General features: G+C 40.8%; 1 protein-coding gene across 1 annotated transcript in view; it reads left to right on the forward strand.

Moving 5' to 3' along the window:
• The window catches only part of LRRC27 (leucine rich repeat containing 27), an 87,875-nt gene extending 75,713 nt beyond the window's left edge, over positions 1-12,162 (forward strand). The window contains exons 8-10 of the mRNA XM_082269125.1: positions 3,110-3,252; positions 5,238-5,364; positions 11,875-12,162. Coding sequence (XP_082125251.1) covers positions 3,110-3,252; positions 5,238-5,364; positions 11,875-12,021 — 417 coding nt within the window. The 3' untranslated portion in view covers positions 12,022-12,162. The remainder of the gene's footprint in view (positions 1-3,109; positions 3,253-5,237; positions 5,365-11,874) is intronic.
• The last annotated feature ends 2,353 nt before the right edge of the window (positions 12,163-14,515 follow it).

Below are 14,515 nucleotides of genomic sequence, written 5' to 3' on the forward strand. Positions count from 1 at the left end.
GAGCAAGATGTTTTAAGATTTCAGATTTGAGTAGTTGACCTTAAAGGTAAAAAGTGTTTCAAACTTCTGGCATTTGTGGACTACAGAAAGCATGGAAATCTTTGGCTGGGCTACCTACAATAAAAGATCATTGGCAAACAAGGTTGACTAAGCATGGGTAGAGCTGACCATTAAGCTTCATCTATTCATTTTTTTGTCTCCAAGCACCCACCAAGTGTTCCATCATGAAAACATAAAGAAGAGGAGAAAGGGGGCAGCCCTATTGAACGGTGTTGGTAGTAGGGAACCTGGATGACAAAGACGCATTCACACAGACTGTGGCCGAAGGGAAGGAATAAAGCGCTAGAATGTTAGATATTTTATTGGGTCCCAGGCCTAATTGTGTGTTTAAAAAAAAAAAAAAAAAGATAGCTATCAAAGGCCTTTTCTGCATCAACCGATATGAGGTACATGGGGGTTTTCGAGGTTTGAGCATGTTGCACCTTTAAGAGTGTTTTAACCATATGATCTTTGCTACTTGACCTTGTACAAATCCTACGTGATCTTCATGAATAAATATGACCATGCCATTAGCCGAGATGGTGAACATCCATCTATAGCTTGGTCTAGATGGGTACAGACAGGGATGTCGGCCTCCAAGAATCAGAGCTGGCAGTTGGTCTGGGGTATGCAACGCAAACTGTCTGGTGCCCCTCTTTATCTGAATACTGAAGGGGAGCCCCTGTTTTTATATGAGGCTCCAGTCTGGTAAATGACCTTTAGCAAGGGACTTCACCACTCTCCACATGTGTATGGTTAAGCGGAAGAGGTCTGGGAGCAAGTGCACCAAGGTTTCATTGCTATCTATCGGATCAGATTGCCATCCTCCCTGCATGATCTCTTTCAGTGTTTAATAATGCACTCTATAAAGTGCTTTCCAAGGGTAGTTTGAAAGGTCCCCCAATGGGCCAGATACTCAATAAACCCAGTCCAAGTCTGCCGCCTTTGTGGGTTCCCCATCCAGGATAGTAATAATTATGGCAATCACTGTTGGTCCTAGCTCCTGGCCTGTAGTTGCTTCAGTCAGCTCTCATTTGTGGATATTGTTCAGAGCACCTCTTCCTGACTTATTTTTAAAGGAACGGTCATGAGAGAAATTGGGGCCTGCCATTGAACTCCTGTGCTGGAAATCCTAAATGCCTTGCTCTGTCTGACTTGAATATTTTCCAGTTGCAGACCCAGAATACGGATGTTGAAAATGAGAGTTGGAAAAAATGTCAGATCTATTTACTGTATCTCTAAAATTGTTCTCGGTCAGTGACTCTGAAAACATTGAAATCAGAGCATCAGAATGACAGCTTCCATTAATCTCTCAGATCCCCTTTAAAGCTATAGGCTCCAGGATGTCATGACTCTTGACTTTGCTACATAGCTTTGATTTGTAGCAAGCATGCAGCCCACAAAGTAAAAAAGATATTGATCTTGAAATGACAATGTTTTCCTAGAGTTTCACTTTAATGTGTATGTAAATTGGGATATTGAACTTCCTTTTGATATGTTACATATACCAAGTGTTTTGTTAAAATTGCTAGATTAGTGCAAAAAAAAAAGTTGATCCTGCCAGAAATATAGTACTGCCCTGCAGTGCTGGGACAAGGTCATCTGGTCATCTAGAGCCCAGGGCAAACATGCCAAAATGCGCACCGCCCCCCCCCCCCCCCACAAGATGTATGAGCATTACTTGTCAACAAAAATCCCCTCCCCAAAAAAATTGAGCACTTGATCTGCATTCTTAGCTCAAATCCTCTTTCTACATGGACTCCCAGCACAATTATCTCCCCCCACCAAAAAAAAAAAAAAAAACCCTCCCTAGCACAAATCCTCTACCCCTCAAATTTCCCCTCAAAGTACAAATACTCCCCCCCCCCCCACTCCAAATCCTCCCTCCCAGTACAAATTCCCTTCTCCCAATCCCCCATCCTAGCACAATTTCCCCCCCCCCCCCACCAAAAAATAAATAAAAAATCCCCTTGCCTAGCACAAATCCTCTACCCCTCAAATTTCCCCTCCAACTAGTACAAATCCTCCCTCCCAGCACAAATTCCCCTCTCCCAATCCCCCATCCTAGCACAATCCCCCTCCCCCTCAAAGTTCCCCTCCTAGCACAAATCCTCCTCCCAAAAACATTTTTTCCCTCTTAACACAAATCCCGTCCCCCCTCCCACCATATTACCTTTTCTAGCACAAATCCCCCATCCTAGCACAAATCCTCTTCCCCCCCCCCCATTCCCCCCCTCTCAACACAATCGTGCCCCCCCCTCCCAAATCCTAACTCCTAGCACACCTCCCCAAATTTCCCCACCTATAACAATTCCTACTTCTTGCTGCCCCCCCTCCAAATTCCCCCTCCTAACACAAATCCCCTCCCCTCAATCTTCTTGTGGAGCCCCTGAACCTCACGATACCACAGTGCCGAGGGCAGCCTCCCCTCCTGCCCACCCCTTGTCCCTGCCCACCCCTTGTCCCTGCCCTGTTCCCATATTATGTCATACAAAGTGATCAGAAAGTGTGTTAGGGCTATAGAGCACCTATCCCTTATGTTAGGAAGAGTGGGAGGTGTTTTATAGTACAAACACTTGTCCTAGGATGACAATGCTGCTCCTCCATAAATACAGTACAGTGAGTGAGCATTGTCATCGTAGGAGGTGTGGTAACCGAGTAGAAAAAAAAAACGAATGCAGCCACCACATCTAAGCATTGATAAGCTGCATTGCATTGAAGTTCTATTGAAATTTTGTTTTTGTGTGTTTATCCATAAAACATGTACTGTTCATAAGACTTAATAACTGGTTTACAAAACCCTTCCCTAGTGTAGACTGCTGTGGAATATAAAATAATAAATGTATAGTAATTGAAGCAAAGTTTTGGCTTCCCTCGCATTTTCCCACACGCTTTGATGGTGTAAAGAAAAATATATAAAAGTTGCTTGTGATTTATGGTAGGATTTCATTTTCCATCCAATATGCCCTCTGGTGAGCCTGGTATAGTGTGGTGAATGTAAGTACTGTATGCCCTTTCGACACACACAGTTGCTCTTTTTACTAGTCAACATGTCCTTTTACATGCCTAGGTGCCCGTTGCTGTTCCTCCATATGCCACAGATCTGGAGTCTTCCCAAAACGGGGATAAGCAAAAGCCTTTTGGATTTGAAACGCCGGAGATGATGCCAAGGATCATGTCAGTGAAATCATTGAAGGAAATGCAGAAAGCAAGGTTTGTCTTATAAACAGTGGCCATATTCACTGTGATAGAATGTAAACTGTGTCGTTCGATGCCCTGTGGTACACCCAAACACACGCTCATCCTGGCTCATTATCAAAGTCACAAATAGCAAATTAATTAAATTCAAACGTCTTGTTTATGTAAAAGACCTGTATACATATTTCACAAACGGGCTTATATATATAAGGACTTTGAATTTTCATTTACATCAATATTTGTGAAAGTTTGAGTTCCTGAGCAAAATAATTTGTACTCTAATGGAAGGGGGGATACTATGTACTATGGACTACCTGTGGAATAATATCAAGGTATAATAATACAGTCAGCCTCAAATGGCTGTAAAAAATGGCTGTGTAGGTTGTAGTCAGTTAAACAAAGGTTAAAAGTGAAGTATAGCCAAAGCTTTTTTGGTCATACTTCCCTTCTGGGTCACAGGAGTGCACTTACTTTCACTCTCCTGTGACTCAACTCTTAGCAGGCTAAAGCCACTGTCGGCTGACCTCACAGCCACTCTAGGCTCTGGAAATATCCTGACAATATTGTCAGGATACACCCAGCTGCTTGATTGACAGCTGACTCCAGCTCTGAGCTGAAGCCATCCCCCTCTCCAGCCCAGTGCTCCAGTGAGGCTGGAGGGGCAGAGAGGAGAGCGGTGACTGACAGTCTCTGCTCTCATAAGAGACTAGGAACTGAGTAATCGGAGGTCATGTGATTCCTCAGTGCTGACCAGAGACAGAGTGATGCTGCAGTGAGAGGTTTGTTTTTTAAGGGGGGCCAGACTGTGGCCAGCGAGAGTAGAAAATCTATCCGAACTCCCCACCTTAACAGGTGGTGTCAGAAATTAAAGAAAAAACAAAATGAGGTGTTGACATGTAGCCACACCCCTCTAACTCCTACTGTAATATGTTATCAAGAGTGACACTTTAGCCATTAAAAAAAAAAAAGATCTCCCTTCCTTCTCACACTATAACACAATCAAAGCTGTGCTGGAGTTTAGTTTGCTGTCTAGAAGTATCAGGGCTGTGGGTCTCTCACAATTTTCTTTAATTTGTGAATGGTGACAGTGTGTGCCATGTTGTTTTCCTGTTGGTTTCCTTGTCCAGACAGGGATTTTATATAACTGACCAGCATGTTGGTAAATTTGCTAAAAGCTTTCCCCTTTGCCTTTTTTCTTTCCTCCTTTCTGTCTGTGACCAACTGTATAGCTGGTTATGTCTATATCACCCCATTATTATATTAATGCATTATCTAACAGATCAGCTAGCTTTATGTCGGACTCTAAATCTGACCATACAATATGATTGTACAGGCTAATTTAGATCTACTAATGTCTATGCAATTGGATGCAGATTGAACTGATAGTTTAGACAGGGCCTCATGCTGTATTGGTGTTAGTAAGTACAGAGTCTACAGAATGTAACCTACATGGGAAGCTTAACAGAACATAAGTATGTTGGTTTAGAACAGTGGTTTCCAAACTGCCCCCCCCCCCCTTTGGGGGCCAGATGTGGCCCTCCGCTTGCCCTTATCTGACCTTTTGGGGCACTAATTCACCAACTGACACCAATGATAGGGCACCATTCCCCCTACTGACACGATCAGTGGTGCACTATTCTTCCATTGATACTAACAATGGGGCACTATTTCTCCCATTAAAACCGTTGATGGGGCACTGATGTTGGGTTATTTTCTACTCTTGCTGGCCACAGTCTGCCCCCCCTAAAGCCTGTAGGCCCTTTGCTTAGAAATTTTAAAGATCCCTGGTCTAGAATTGATGTCCTTCCTTCTTCTTTCAAAATGATACAAGTAGTTCCGAAAGCACCAAGTAGGTAAAATCTACGTATCCGCATCCTAACTGAGGTTTTTCTGGCAGACTTCCACCTTGGCATTCATCCCTTAAAAATCAGGTCAACGTCTTTTAGCAGAGACAAGAGAATCTTTTTGTGTTCTCAAACTTTATCATTTCTTCTGCATAGAGTGTCCAGAGACCTCCGACTGGAACAACGCATCAGAGAGCATATCCAGGCCATGCAGGAGAGGAAGAGAAACCCCAAGCATTCCGCACAGGAAGAGATGGAGGCAGCCAGGAAGGAATTAGAGATGGTAAGTTACTTTTTATTTCACTAGAACGGGCAAGGTGACACAACTTACTACAATGTACTTCTACTAATAACTGTATAAAGGAGATTAAAGGGCAGCCCCACCCATATTCAGTTTTAGTTGGAGTTGGGCTGTATTTGATCCCCACTGAAATGTTGTTGTTCATTAATGTAGTCAGTAAGCCGTGCTTCATGGCCAGTCACAACAATACACACTGAATGAATCAATTTAATTCATTAAAAATGGTTGCCAGTGAAATTCAATGATCTAAGGCAGGGGTCTTCAAACTATGACCCTCCAGTTGTTCATTAACTACAATTCCCATCATGCCTAGTCATGTCTTTGAATGTCAGAGTTTTACAAAGCCTGATGGGACGTGTAGTTCTGCAACAGCTGGCGGGCCGTAGTTTGAAGATCCCTGATCTAAGCAATCATAATGTGTAAAAAATACTGATCACTTCCCTAGAGTAGTACAATGTTACTATGGCAACACTGTATTGCTTTGTTCAGTGTATTAAAAAAAAAATTGATAAATTAAATATTATTATTATTTTTTTTTTTTTTTTTTTTGGGGGGGCGGGGTTCTTTTGTTTTTTTTTTTTACTGTCATCGGTCAGTGTCCCTGATCACCACCACAAAGAAAGAAAATTGTGGAAAATAAAAAAAAAAACTTTAATTATTTTTCAAAAAATTGTGAGAAAATATAACAAATTTAAAAAATTCGCCATGCCTCTAAATGCTTTGGACTTTCTACTTTCCAAAAAGGGGTCATTTGGTAGATTTTTGTATTGTCCTGGGGTTTTCCGGCCTCCAAAATAGGATAATTTTTATATATATATATATGTATGTATGTATGTATGTATGTATGTGTGTGTATGTGTGTATGTATATATATATATAATATATATATATATATATGTATGTGTATATTTATATGTGTATGTGTGTATATATATATATATATATATATATATATATATATATATATATATATATAAAATATATATACATTGTAGACTCTATACCTTTCCTACAGACTCAGTAATAACTGGACATACTGATAGTAAGAAAAAGCTACAGAGTGACAGAGAGATGACCTTATCCATGTGCATCTTTTCTCACTGTCCAGTCGCAGGCTGGGGGAGGGATGAGACCTGTAAGTGTTACTGAACTGCTGCAGAGAAAAATCAGGTCTTCTTTGCTAGAAAGGGTTGTGTAAATCTCAGGACTCAATGGGCAGAAAAACAAACCCATTAGCAGGTAAAACAGCATTTATATGAGTTCCAGCTTTGTATTTAGCTAATTGCATGAAGAGAAGCTTTAACCCCTTTGTGTCGGAGGGTAAAACAAATCCTAACGCCTAAACACAATTCTGCAAGTTTGACATGTGTTAGTAGTAAAGCTGTATATATCATTGCAACTATTTTGTGTATCCTGGTGGATTGTACCTTGTTTTTTCAGGACATATTGGGCTTTCATTTGGTGGGAATTTTTTTTTAATATCAAAGGAAAACTGTCCCAAAGTAGTAATAAAATACAGTGCATCCAGAAAGTATTCACAGTGCTTCACTTTTTCCACATTTTGTTATGTTTCAGCCTTATTTCAAAATGGATTTAATTCAATATTTCTTAAACAATACCCTATAATGACAACATTAAGGCTGCATTCACACTTGAGCGTAGCGTTTTTGCGCAATTTTTACCGCGACTTTTACCGCGATTTTCAGGCGTTTTTGGAGGCAGGCATTGACATCTATCAAAAACGCTGGTAATCACCCCCAAAAGAAGCTCATGTACTTTTTTCAGCTACAGGCGTTTTGCTTCAGGCATTAAAATGCTCAGATGTGAACAGGGGCCATTTAAATGAATGGGGTTTTACTTGTTGGGCGTTTTGGAATGTTTTTATTTGAGCGTTTTTGGAGCTGAAAAACGCCCAAAAACGGAGCCTTAAAGAAGTTTGTTTAAAATCTTTGTAATGTTATTAAAAATAAAAACCAAGAAATGTCCCATGTACACAAGTATTCACAGCCTTTGCTCAATACTTTGTTGAAGCACCTTTGGCACCAATTACAGCCTCGAGTATTTTTGAGTATGATGCTACAAGCTTGGCACACCTATTTCTGGGCAGTTTCTCCCATTCTTCTTTGCAGGACCTCTCAAGCTCCATCAGGTTGGATGGGGAGCGTCGGTGCACAGCCATTTTCAGATCTCTCCAGAGATGTTCAATCTGGTTCAAGTCTGGGTTCTGGCTGGGCCACTCAAGGACATTCACAGAGTTGTGCCATAGCCACTCCTTTGTTATCTTGGCTATTTTCTTAGGGTCATTGTCCTGTTGAAAGATTAACCTTCACCCCAGTCTGAGGTCCAGAGTGCTCTGGAGCAGGCTTTCATTAAGGATGTCTCTATACATTGCTGCATTCATCTTTCCCTCAATCCTGACTAGTCTCCAAGTTCCTGTTGCTGCCACCACCATGCTTCACTGTAGGGATGGTATTGACCAGATAATGAGTGATGCCTGGTTTCCTCCAGACATGACGCTTGCTATTCAGACCAAAGAGTCCCATCTTTGTTTCATCAGACCAGAGAATTTTGTTTCCTTCAGGTGCCTTTTGGCAAACTCCAAGTGGGCTGTTATGTGCCTTTTACTGAGGAGTGGCTTCCATCTGACCACTCTACCACACAGGCCTGATTGGTGGAGTGCTGCAGAGATGTTTTTACTTTTGGAAGGTTCTCTCTCCACAGAGAAATGCTGGAGCTCTGTCAGTGACCATCGGGTTTTTAGTCTTCTCCCTGACGAAGGCCCTGCTCCCCCGATCGCTCAGCTTGCCTGGGCAGCCCACTCTGGAACCACCGGGACTCTTCCGAAACTTCCCCCATTTACGGATGATGGAGGCCACTGTGCTCATTGGGACCTTCAATGCTGAAGACATTTTCTGTACCCTTCCCCAGATCTGTGACTTGATCTGTGCCTTCATGGCTTGGTTTGTGCTCTGACATGCACTGTTAACTGTGGGACCTTATGTAGACAGGTGTGTGCCTTTCCAAATTATGTCCAATCAACTGAATTTACCACAGGTGGACTCCAATCAAGTTGTAGAAACATCTCAAGGATGATCAGTGGAAACAGGATTCACCTGAGCTCAATTTTGGGTGTCATGGCAAAGGCTGTGAATGTTTATGTACATGTGATTTTATTTGTTTTTTATTTTTATTACTTTTTTAAAGATTGCAAACAAATGTCTTTAACGTTGCCATTATGGGGTATTGTTTGTAGAATTTTGAGGAAAACAATTGAATCCATTTTTGAATAAGGCTGTATATATTTTTAATTTAACTGTGTATTTCTTGCTGTTACTATAACATACCACCAAAAAACAACCCAAAATAAATTATCATGACCATTGCAGCGATACGACCCTGTAGTAGCGCTCAGAAACGATAATGCTCATTTTGCTTTTTTTTATCCTACCTAAAACACACTGACACTAACTGACCCTGATGCTAACTTAAAAAATGCTGTTTCAACCACTTCCCATCCAGCTAATTGTCAAATGAGGACTGGGGGAAGGAGAAAGGGGTTGGAACTTCCGAGGGACGGCACCGCGGCGCTGTCTCCTGGAAGTAGGGAAGGGTACCTGTCAAAAATAGGTACCTGTTCCCCCCCTGAAAGGTGCCATATGTTTCATCGGAGGGGGGAGGAAGCAGATGAGAGGAAGCTCCCCAGTTATGTATGGACAAACAAAATGATTTTATTTTGCAGTACGTTTTTAAATCACATTTAGTAATAAAACAACTTTAACCGATACACTCACATTTGTAAAAACTTGTACATCAAATCAAATACGATTACTTATGGTACAGAGAGCGGCTTCAGCTCACCAGCTCACTGATGCTGGTCATGGTGACACTGGATCGGACGTCACTGGCTTCTCCTACGCATTGTGTCACTGGTCACGTGACTTCTTTAGGGTGGGAGCACAGTGACAAAAGCCGGAAATAAATAGTCTGCTGCTCATGTATTATCGTTGTCCTAGTAACGTCATTCCGATTGCACAGAACGAGCCATAGAGCATGCAATCAGCTACGTGCAGGAGTAAATCAACATATAACTGAAAAGGCATTATTTTACCACTAGTACAATTTAAAATAGGGTCTCTAAGTTTGCAAATCTAATGAATGCTAATAATAAAAGCAATATATTAGAATACTAAAAAAAATAAGAATATTGTCGATCAAAAAAAGACCAATATAAGAATAAGAATTATTTGTATAATAAATAAAAATCTAAAATCATAACCCCTGATGTTTATATGCATCACCAGTGAGATAATAGGAATTAATTTAATGAGGGTCAATATAAGATTTAATTATGTCTATCAGGGTGTGTTTAAATATTACTCCATCTAGTAGTTTATGATGGTAATTTTTGGAATCTAAAAATTAGAAATAAAACAATATAAATCAAACTCAATATTATGGTCTTTAGGATGGAGCGTACCTAATTCAAAATCCAGTAAGATTCACGTTTACCTATTTCAATAACTTTGTGTTACTTCCTCTCCAGTTTGGTTTAAGTTTATCTATCACCCAGAATTGTAACAAGGTTGGATCATTGTTAGGATATTGCCTTAAAATGTCTTAATATATTATGTTTGGGGAAAACCTTTTTGGGTTTTTTGTACATGTTCTTTTTTTTCCACATAAGTCACTTTGTTTTACCAACATACTGTTTTTTGCAAGGACATTGGAGTACATTATGTATGAATGTAGCAGAATACATTTGGCCTAAGTTTATGAAGAAAGATCATTTATTTGCAAAGTTTTATAACCGAAACAAAGAAAAGCACTTTTTTTTTTTTTCAAAAGTTTTTTTTGTTTATTTAGCAAAAGGTAAATAACGCAGTGGTGATTGAATACCACAAGAAAAAAGAACGCGCTATTTGTGTGAAAAAAACGCTAACATTTTCATTTGGGTACAATCTTGCAACACCGCGCAATTGTCATTCAAAGTGTGACAGCACTGAAAGCTGAACATTTCCCTGGTTAGGAAGGGGGTAAAAGTGCCTGGTATTGAAGTTAAAAAAAATCCTACCTAAAATATACTGACCCTAACACAAACCCTGACACTGGCTTAGATCAAACCTTGATCTAGCTTTTTTATTTTACACTTTTGCTTGTTTACATTTTCTCCCCTGGAGAAAAAAAAAGGAGAGAAAGATGCAATTTTATTTTTCTCTCCTTTCAAAGGAAAAAAAAAAAAACACACATGGACGGGCTGCACAGTGACTAATCACTCTGATAGCCTCTGATTTTCTATCAGGTGATTAGGAACCAGGACTCCCTGATTCCTGGTCAGTAATATGAGATCCAGAGCTCTCGGCGAGAGCTCGTCTCTGTGCTGGAAGCACGCTGTACAGCACACTTTCAGCACAAATGCATATACACATATATGCAGCCTCCCAGAAGAAGTGCAAAAAAAAAAAATGCAGCTTTTACAGGCATTTGACTGCTAACATGTATGGGTAATTAGCTTTGTAGCCACGCCCATAAGAGCTGTATCTCCTCCCACAACCTTGAGGTTCATGTGGAGGCCTTGTCCACTGTATTTAAACCATGGACCCAGCCATGGCCTCCAGGCTCTGAGGAAGAGGCACGGCCTCGAAACGCGTCAGACCTTCGTCTTCACGAGACATTGGACCTTTAACAAGGATGTTGCTCTATTGAATTGATATGCTGGATCATTTGGCATGTTTGTGAGTAGCTGATTTTAAACTTATGTTATTAAAAGCCCGCTGAGGATAATGCGCTAGGCTGGTGCGCCCTTTCTTTGTTTTTATTTGCAGTGTTTTGTTGACCACCCCGGTCGTAGAGGGCAGCAAAGCTTAGCCAAAGTGGATGCCAAGTGTGAGTTCCGGGATAGAGGCAGCCTGAGGACCTAATTCTGAGCGCAGGAGCAGGGTGCTCAGCATCCCAATTTCTGTTTCTGGAGTGTTTACAGGCATATTAGAAGTGAAGCGTTTAGTGGCTGAACAAAAATAAAATACGCACCACCACCAGAAAAATTGTAGTGCATGCTCGGCTTCCAAATAGGAATGTCCAGTACTAGTTATATACTTGTAACCTTTTAGATAGAAAATCTAGACAAAGGAGGGATTCATCCACTGATGTCCTGCTGTTTAGGTCACAATACAAAATACCTGGCACCTCTCTCCTATCACATACAATGTGAATATTTACTTGATTGCATATTTTTTTAAAGTGCACAATTTTTACTTTCTGTGTTTGCAACATAATAAAATATTAATAACATGAAAAAAAAACTGCTGTACATTTTCTTAGAAACCAAAATAACCTCCATGATTATTCAGGCTTGGTTGGATTGATTGATGCTGTCTGCAATATAATTTCCAAGGATGCTGTTTCTATAATTTAATATGTTTTATACCTTGTTTTAAATTGGGGGGAAAAAAAGCTTAGAAACAATGTTTTACTGTTAACTTTGTGTATTTCCAGGCCACTGTGCTTCAAGCAGAAATACTACAGAGGAAAAGAGAACAAGATACACCTCTGGAATACCGTTTTACTGCCTTCACAGGGGAAATTTCCCCTACTACCTCTCCAAGAGGAAAATCTCAAAACATCTTTGCAATGACAAATTAAAAAAAAAAGATTTTTTAGTATGGTTTAAGCAACAAGGTATATATGTTGAATGCTTAGTTCTTTATTTATGTTATTGTATTCCTCACCACATTGTGAAATGTTTAGTGTTAATTTAAAATTACAGAACAATTATTCTTTTAATTCCTTTTGTCTGTTTTTATTATATTTTTTTATTTTTATGCAAATGATACAAAGACATATGTAAAAATCTTGTTAATGAAGAGGTGAATCAAGGTATTATTTAGAGGCTTTGTTGACCCTAGCAAAGCCATTATATCCTAATTGTGTTGGTGAATGAAAAATAAAACTGAAGTTTAGGTAAAATTCATTACAGGTAAGTGATTTGACTAAAGATGTAAGGAAGAATGTAGTGCAGGCAGCTGGGTCCTGGGGAAATCTTCATTGCAGGGATGCCTGTCATCTTCCTGTCTCTGTACGTCCAATATTGCAGTAAATAACTGCTTCAGGCCTTTAAGCAGAACAACAGTACAGATACAGACTCGCCCCTTCCTTCCTGCTCCTCCAATAAGAAACTTTATTTAATTGAATACACTGCTTGTAACATGATCTGTAAATGGGAGAGAGTCTGATTGGTCACCGGATTCTTTCCCCCATTCACGGATCCTGTTACAAGCGATGTAAACAATGAAAGACATTTTCTCAATAGAGAGGAGGAAGAAGGAAGGGCTGGTCCCTGTCGAACCATCTGTACTGCTGTTCTGCCTAAAGATTCAAAGGTGTTAACCATTTCAGTACCAGGAGTTCGGAGACAGGAAGAGGACTGGGATTAGAGGGTGAAAACCCCTACGGTGGTATGCCCACTGTTGAGGGTGAAGGATAGGGTTAAATCCCAGGCCATATGGTGGGACCAAATCCCCATTTTTATTTATGGATTGTCTTGAAAATTTGGTAATAATTTCTTTTGCATGTGTGCGCTATTTTCTTTTTTTAATACACATGTCTTTTGGTTCATAGCTGCACCAGCTTTAGAAATACATGGGTATGCTCCCCCAAAATCTTTTGCTTGTTTATTATCTATTCGGTCTGACCAGACTACCGAGGTTGAGCAACCCTCACCCACCCCCCACACACACCTGTACTCTATCAGTGTCCACCATCAAGTGGATATAGGAGGAGTCCCCTGTAGTGCATTTGCACATCTTTCCTAGCAAGGAGTATTATCTCCAAGGATTAGAAAGGCTGGATTCATCTCTTTTTCATGGATAGTGTAGGACCCACTGATAATGGGGTACTTTGACGCAGTGGTGGGCTTGAGCACTATATGGCCATATGGTGGGACCAAATCCCCATTTTTATTTATGGATTGTCTTGAAAATTTGGTAATAATTTCTTTTGCATGTGTGCGCTATTTTTTTTTTTAATACACATGTCTTTTGGTTCATAGCTGCACCAGCTTTAGAAATACATGGGTATGCTCCCCCAAAATTTTTTGCTTGTTTATTATCCCTGTTGTTCCTGCTACTGAATTTGGTGAATATAGGGCAGAAACTTTTTCCCAGGGTGCTCATTTTTTGCCCCTTTTTGGTCATGCTGAGAATGCTTTCCCCCCATACAGTGGTGCCTTACTTTGGCACCTGCTTTCCCTGTTATGCTAGAGGATGTGTAATGAGGGCACTGTAGTGCTGTTTGCCCTTTGCTCTGTGGCATTGTACTGTATCTGCACAGCCTGAAGCATGTTCTTTGCATGCACTACCTGCCTTTAAGGAAAGTTACTGCATGTGCACCCTCTTCCTCTTTGGATGCAAGACACTGGCCAAACAACATCTCCTGGTTCTCAGCCCTGCACTACCAGTTTGTCACACTTCCCATTGGCCTCTAAATGCCCCCCAAGTGTTCACCAAGGTGTCTGTCTGAGTGCTTTCTTCTCAGATAATTAATGTCTTTGGGTACCTGGACAATCTTCTTTTAAAGGATCATTGCTCCCTGTCTCTGTCTGCCAACATTTAACTGATGCTATGGGCTCTGCAGAGCCAAGATTGGTCCCATCTCAAAGGCTGAAATACCTGGGTCTGACGCTGACGGACATGAATTTGCCCAGAATTTTCTGCCTCAATACAAACAACTGTGTATTTGTTCTCATGCCATGGCCCCTCAGGCCCAGAGGAAGCCCTTGGGTTCATGCATGCATGAGGGCTTGTCTCTAATAGTAGCCTCCTTTGAGGTGGTGTATACACAGTTTCATTCCACACTGTTGAAACTCTTGCTGCTTGAAACAATGCATCTATCTAAACCCCATGACCAGACCCTCCCTTATGTGGTGGATTTCCAGTCTGGTTCTACACTAAGGCAAACCCTTTCGTCTGCAGTCGTGGGTGGTTTTACCAACAGATGCTAGCCTGTTAGGCTTGGGATCAGTCCTGAATGCAGGGGGCTGATGCAGGGGACTTAGTCTTTGGAGGAGGCTTGCCTTCCTATCAAAATTTTGGAACTCTGGATAATTCAGTTATCCATTCAAAGCTGGACTGCTATTGGA

Source organism: Pelophylax lessonae, assembly GCF_965119305.1.
Source record: "Pelophylax lessonae genome assembly, chromosome: 9".
Taxonomy (NCBI): Eukaryota; Metazoa; Chordata; class Amphibia; order Anura; family Ranidae; genus Pelophylax; species Pelophylax lessonae.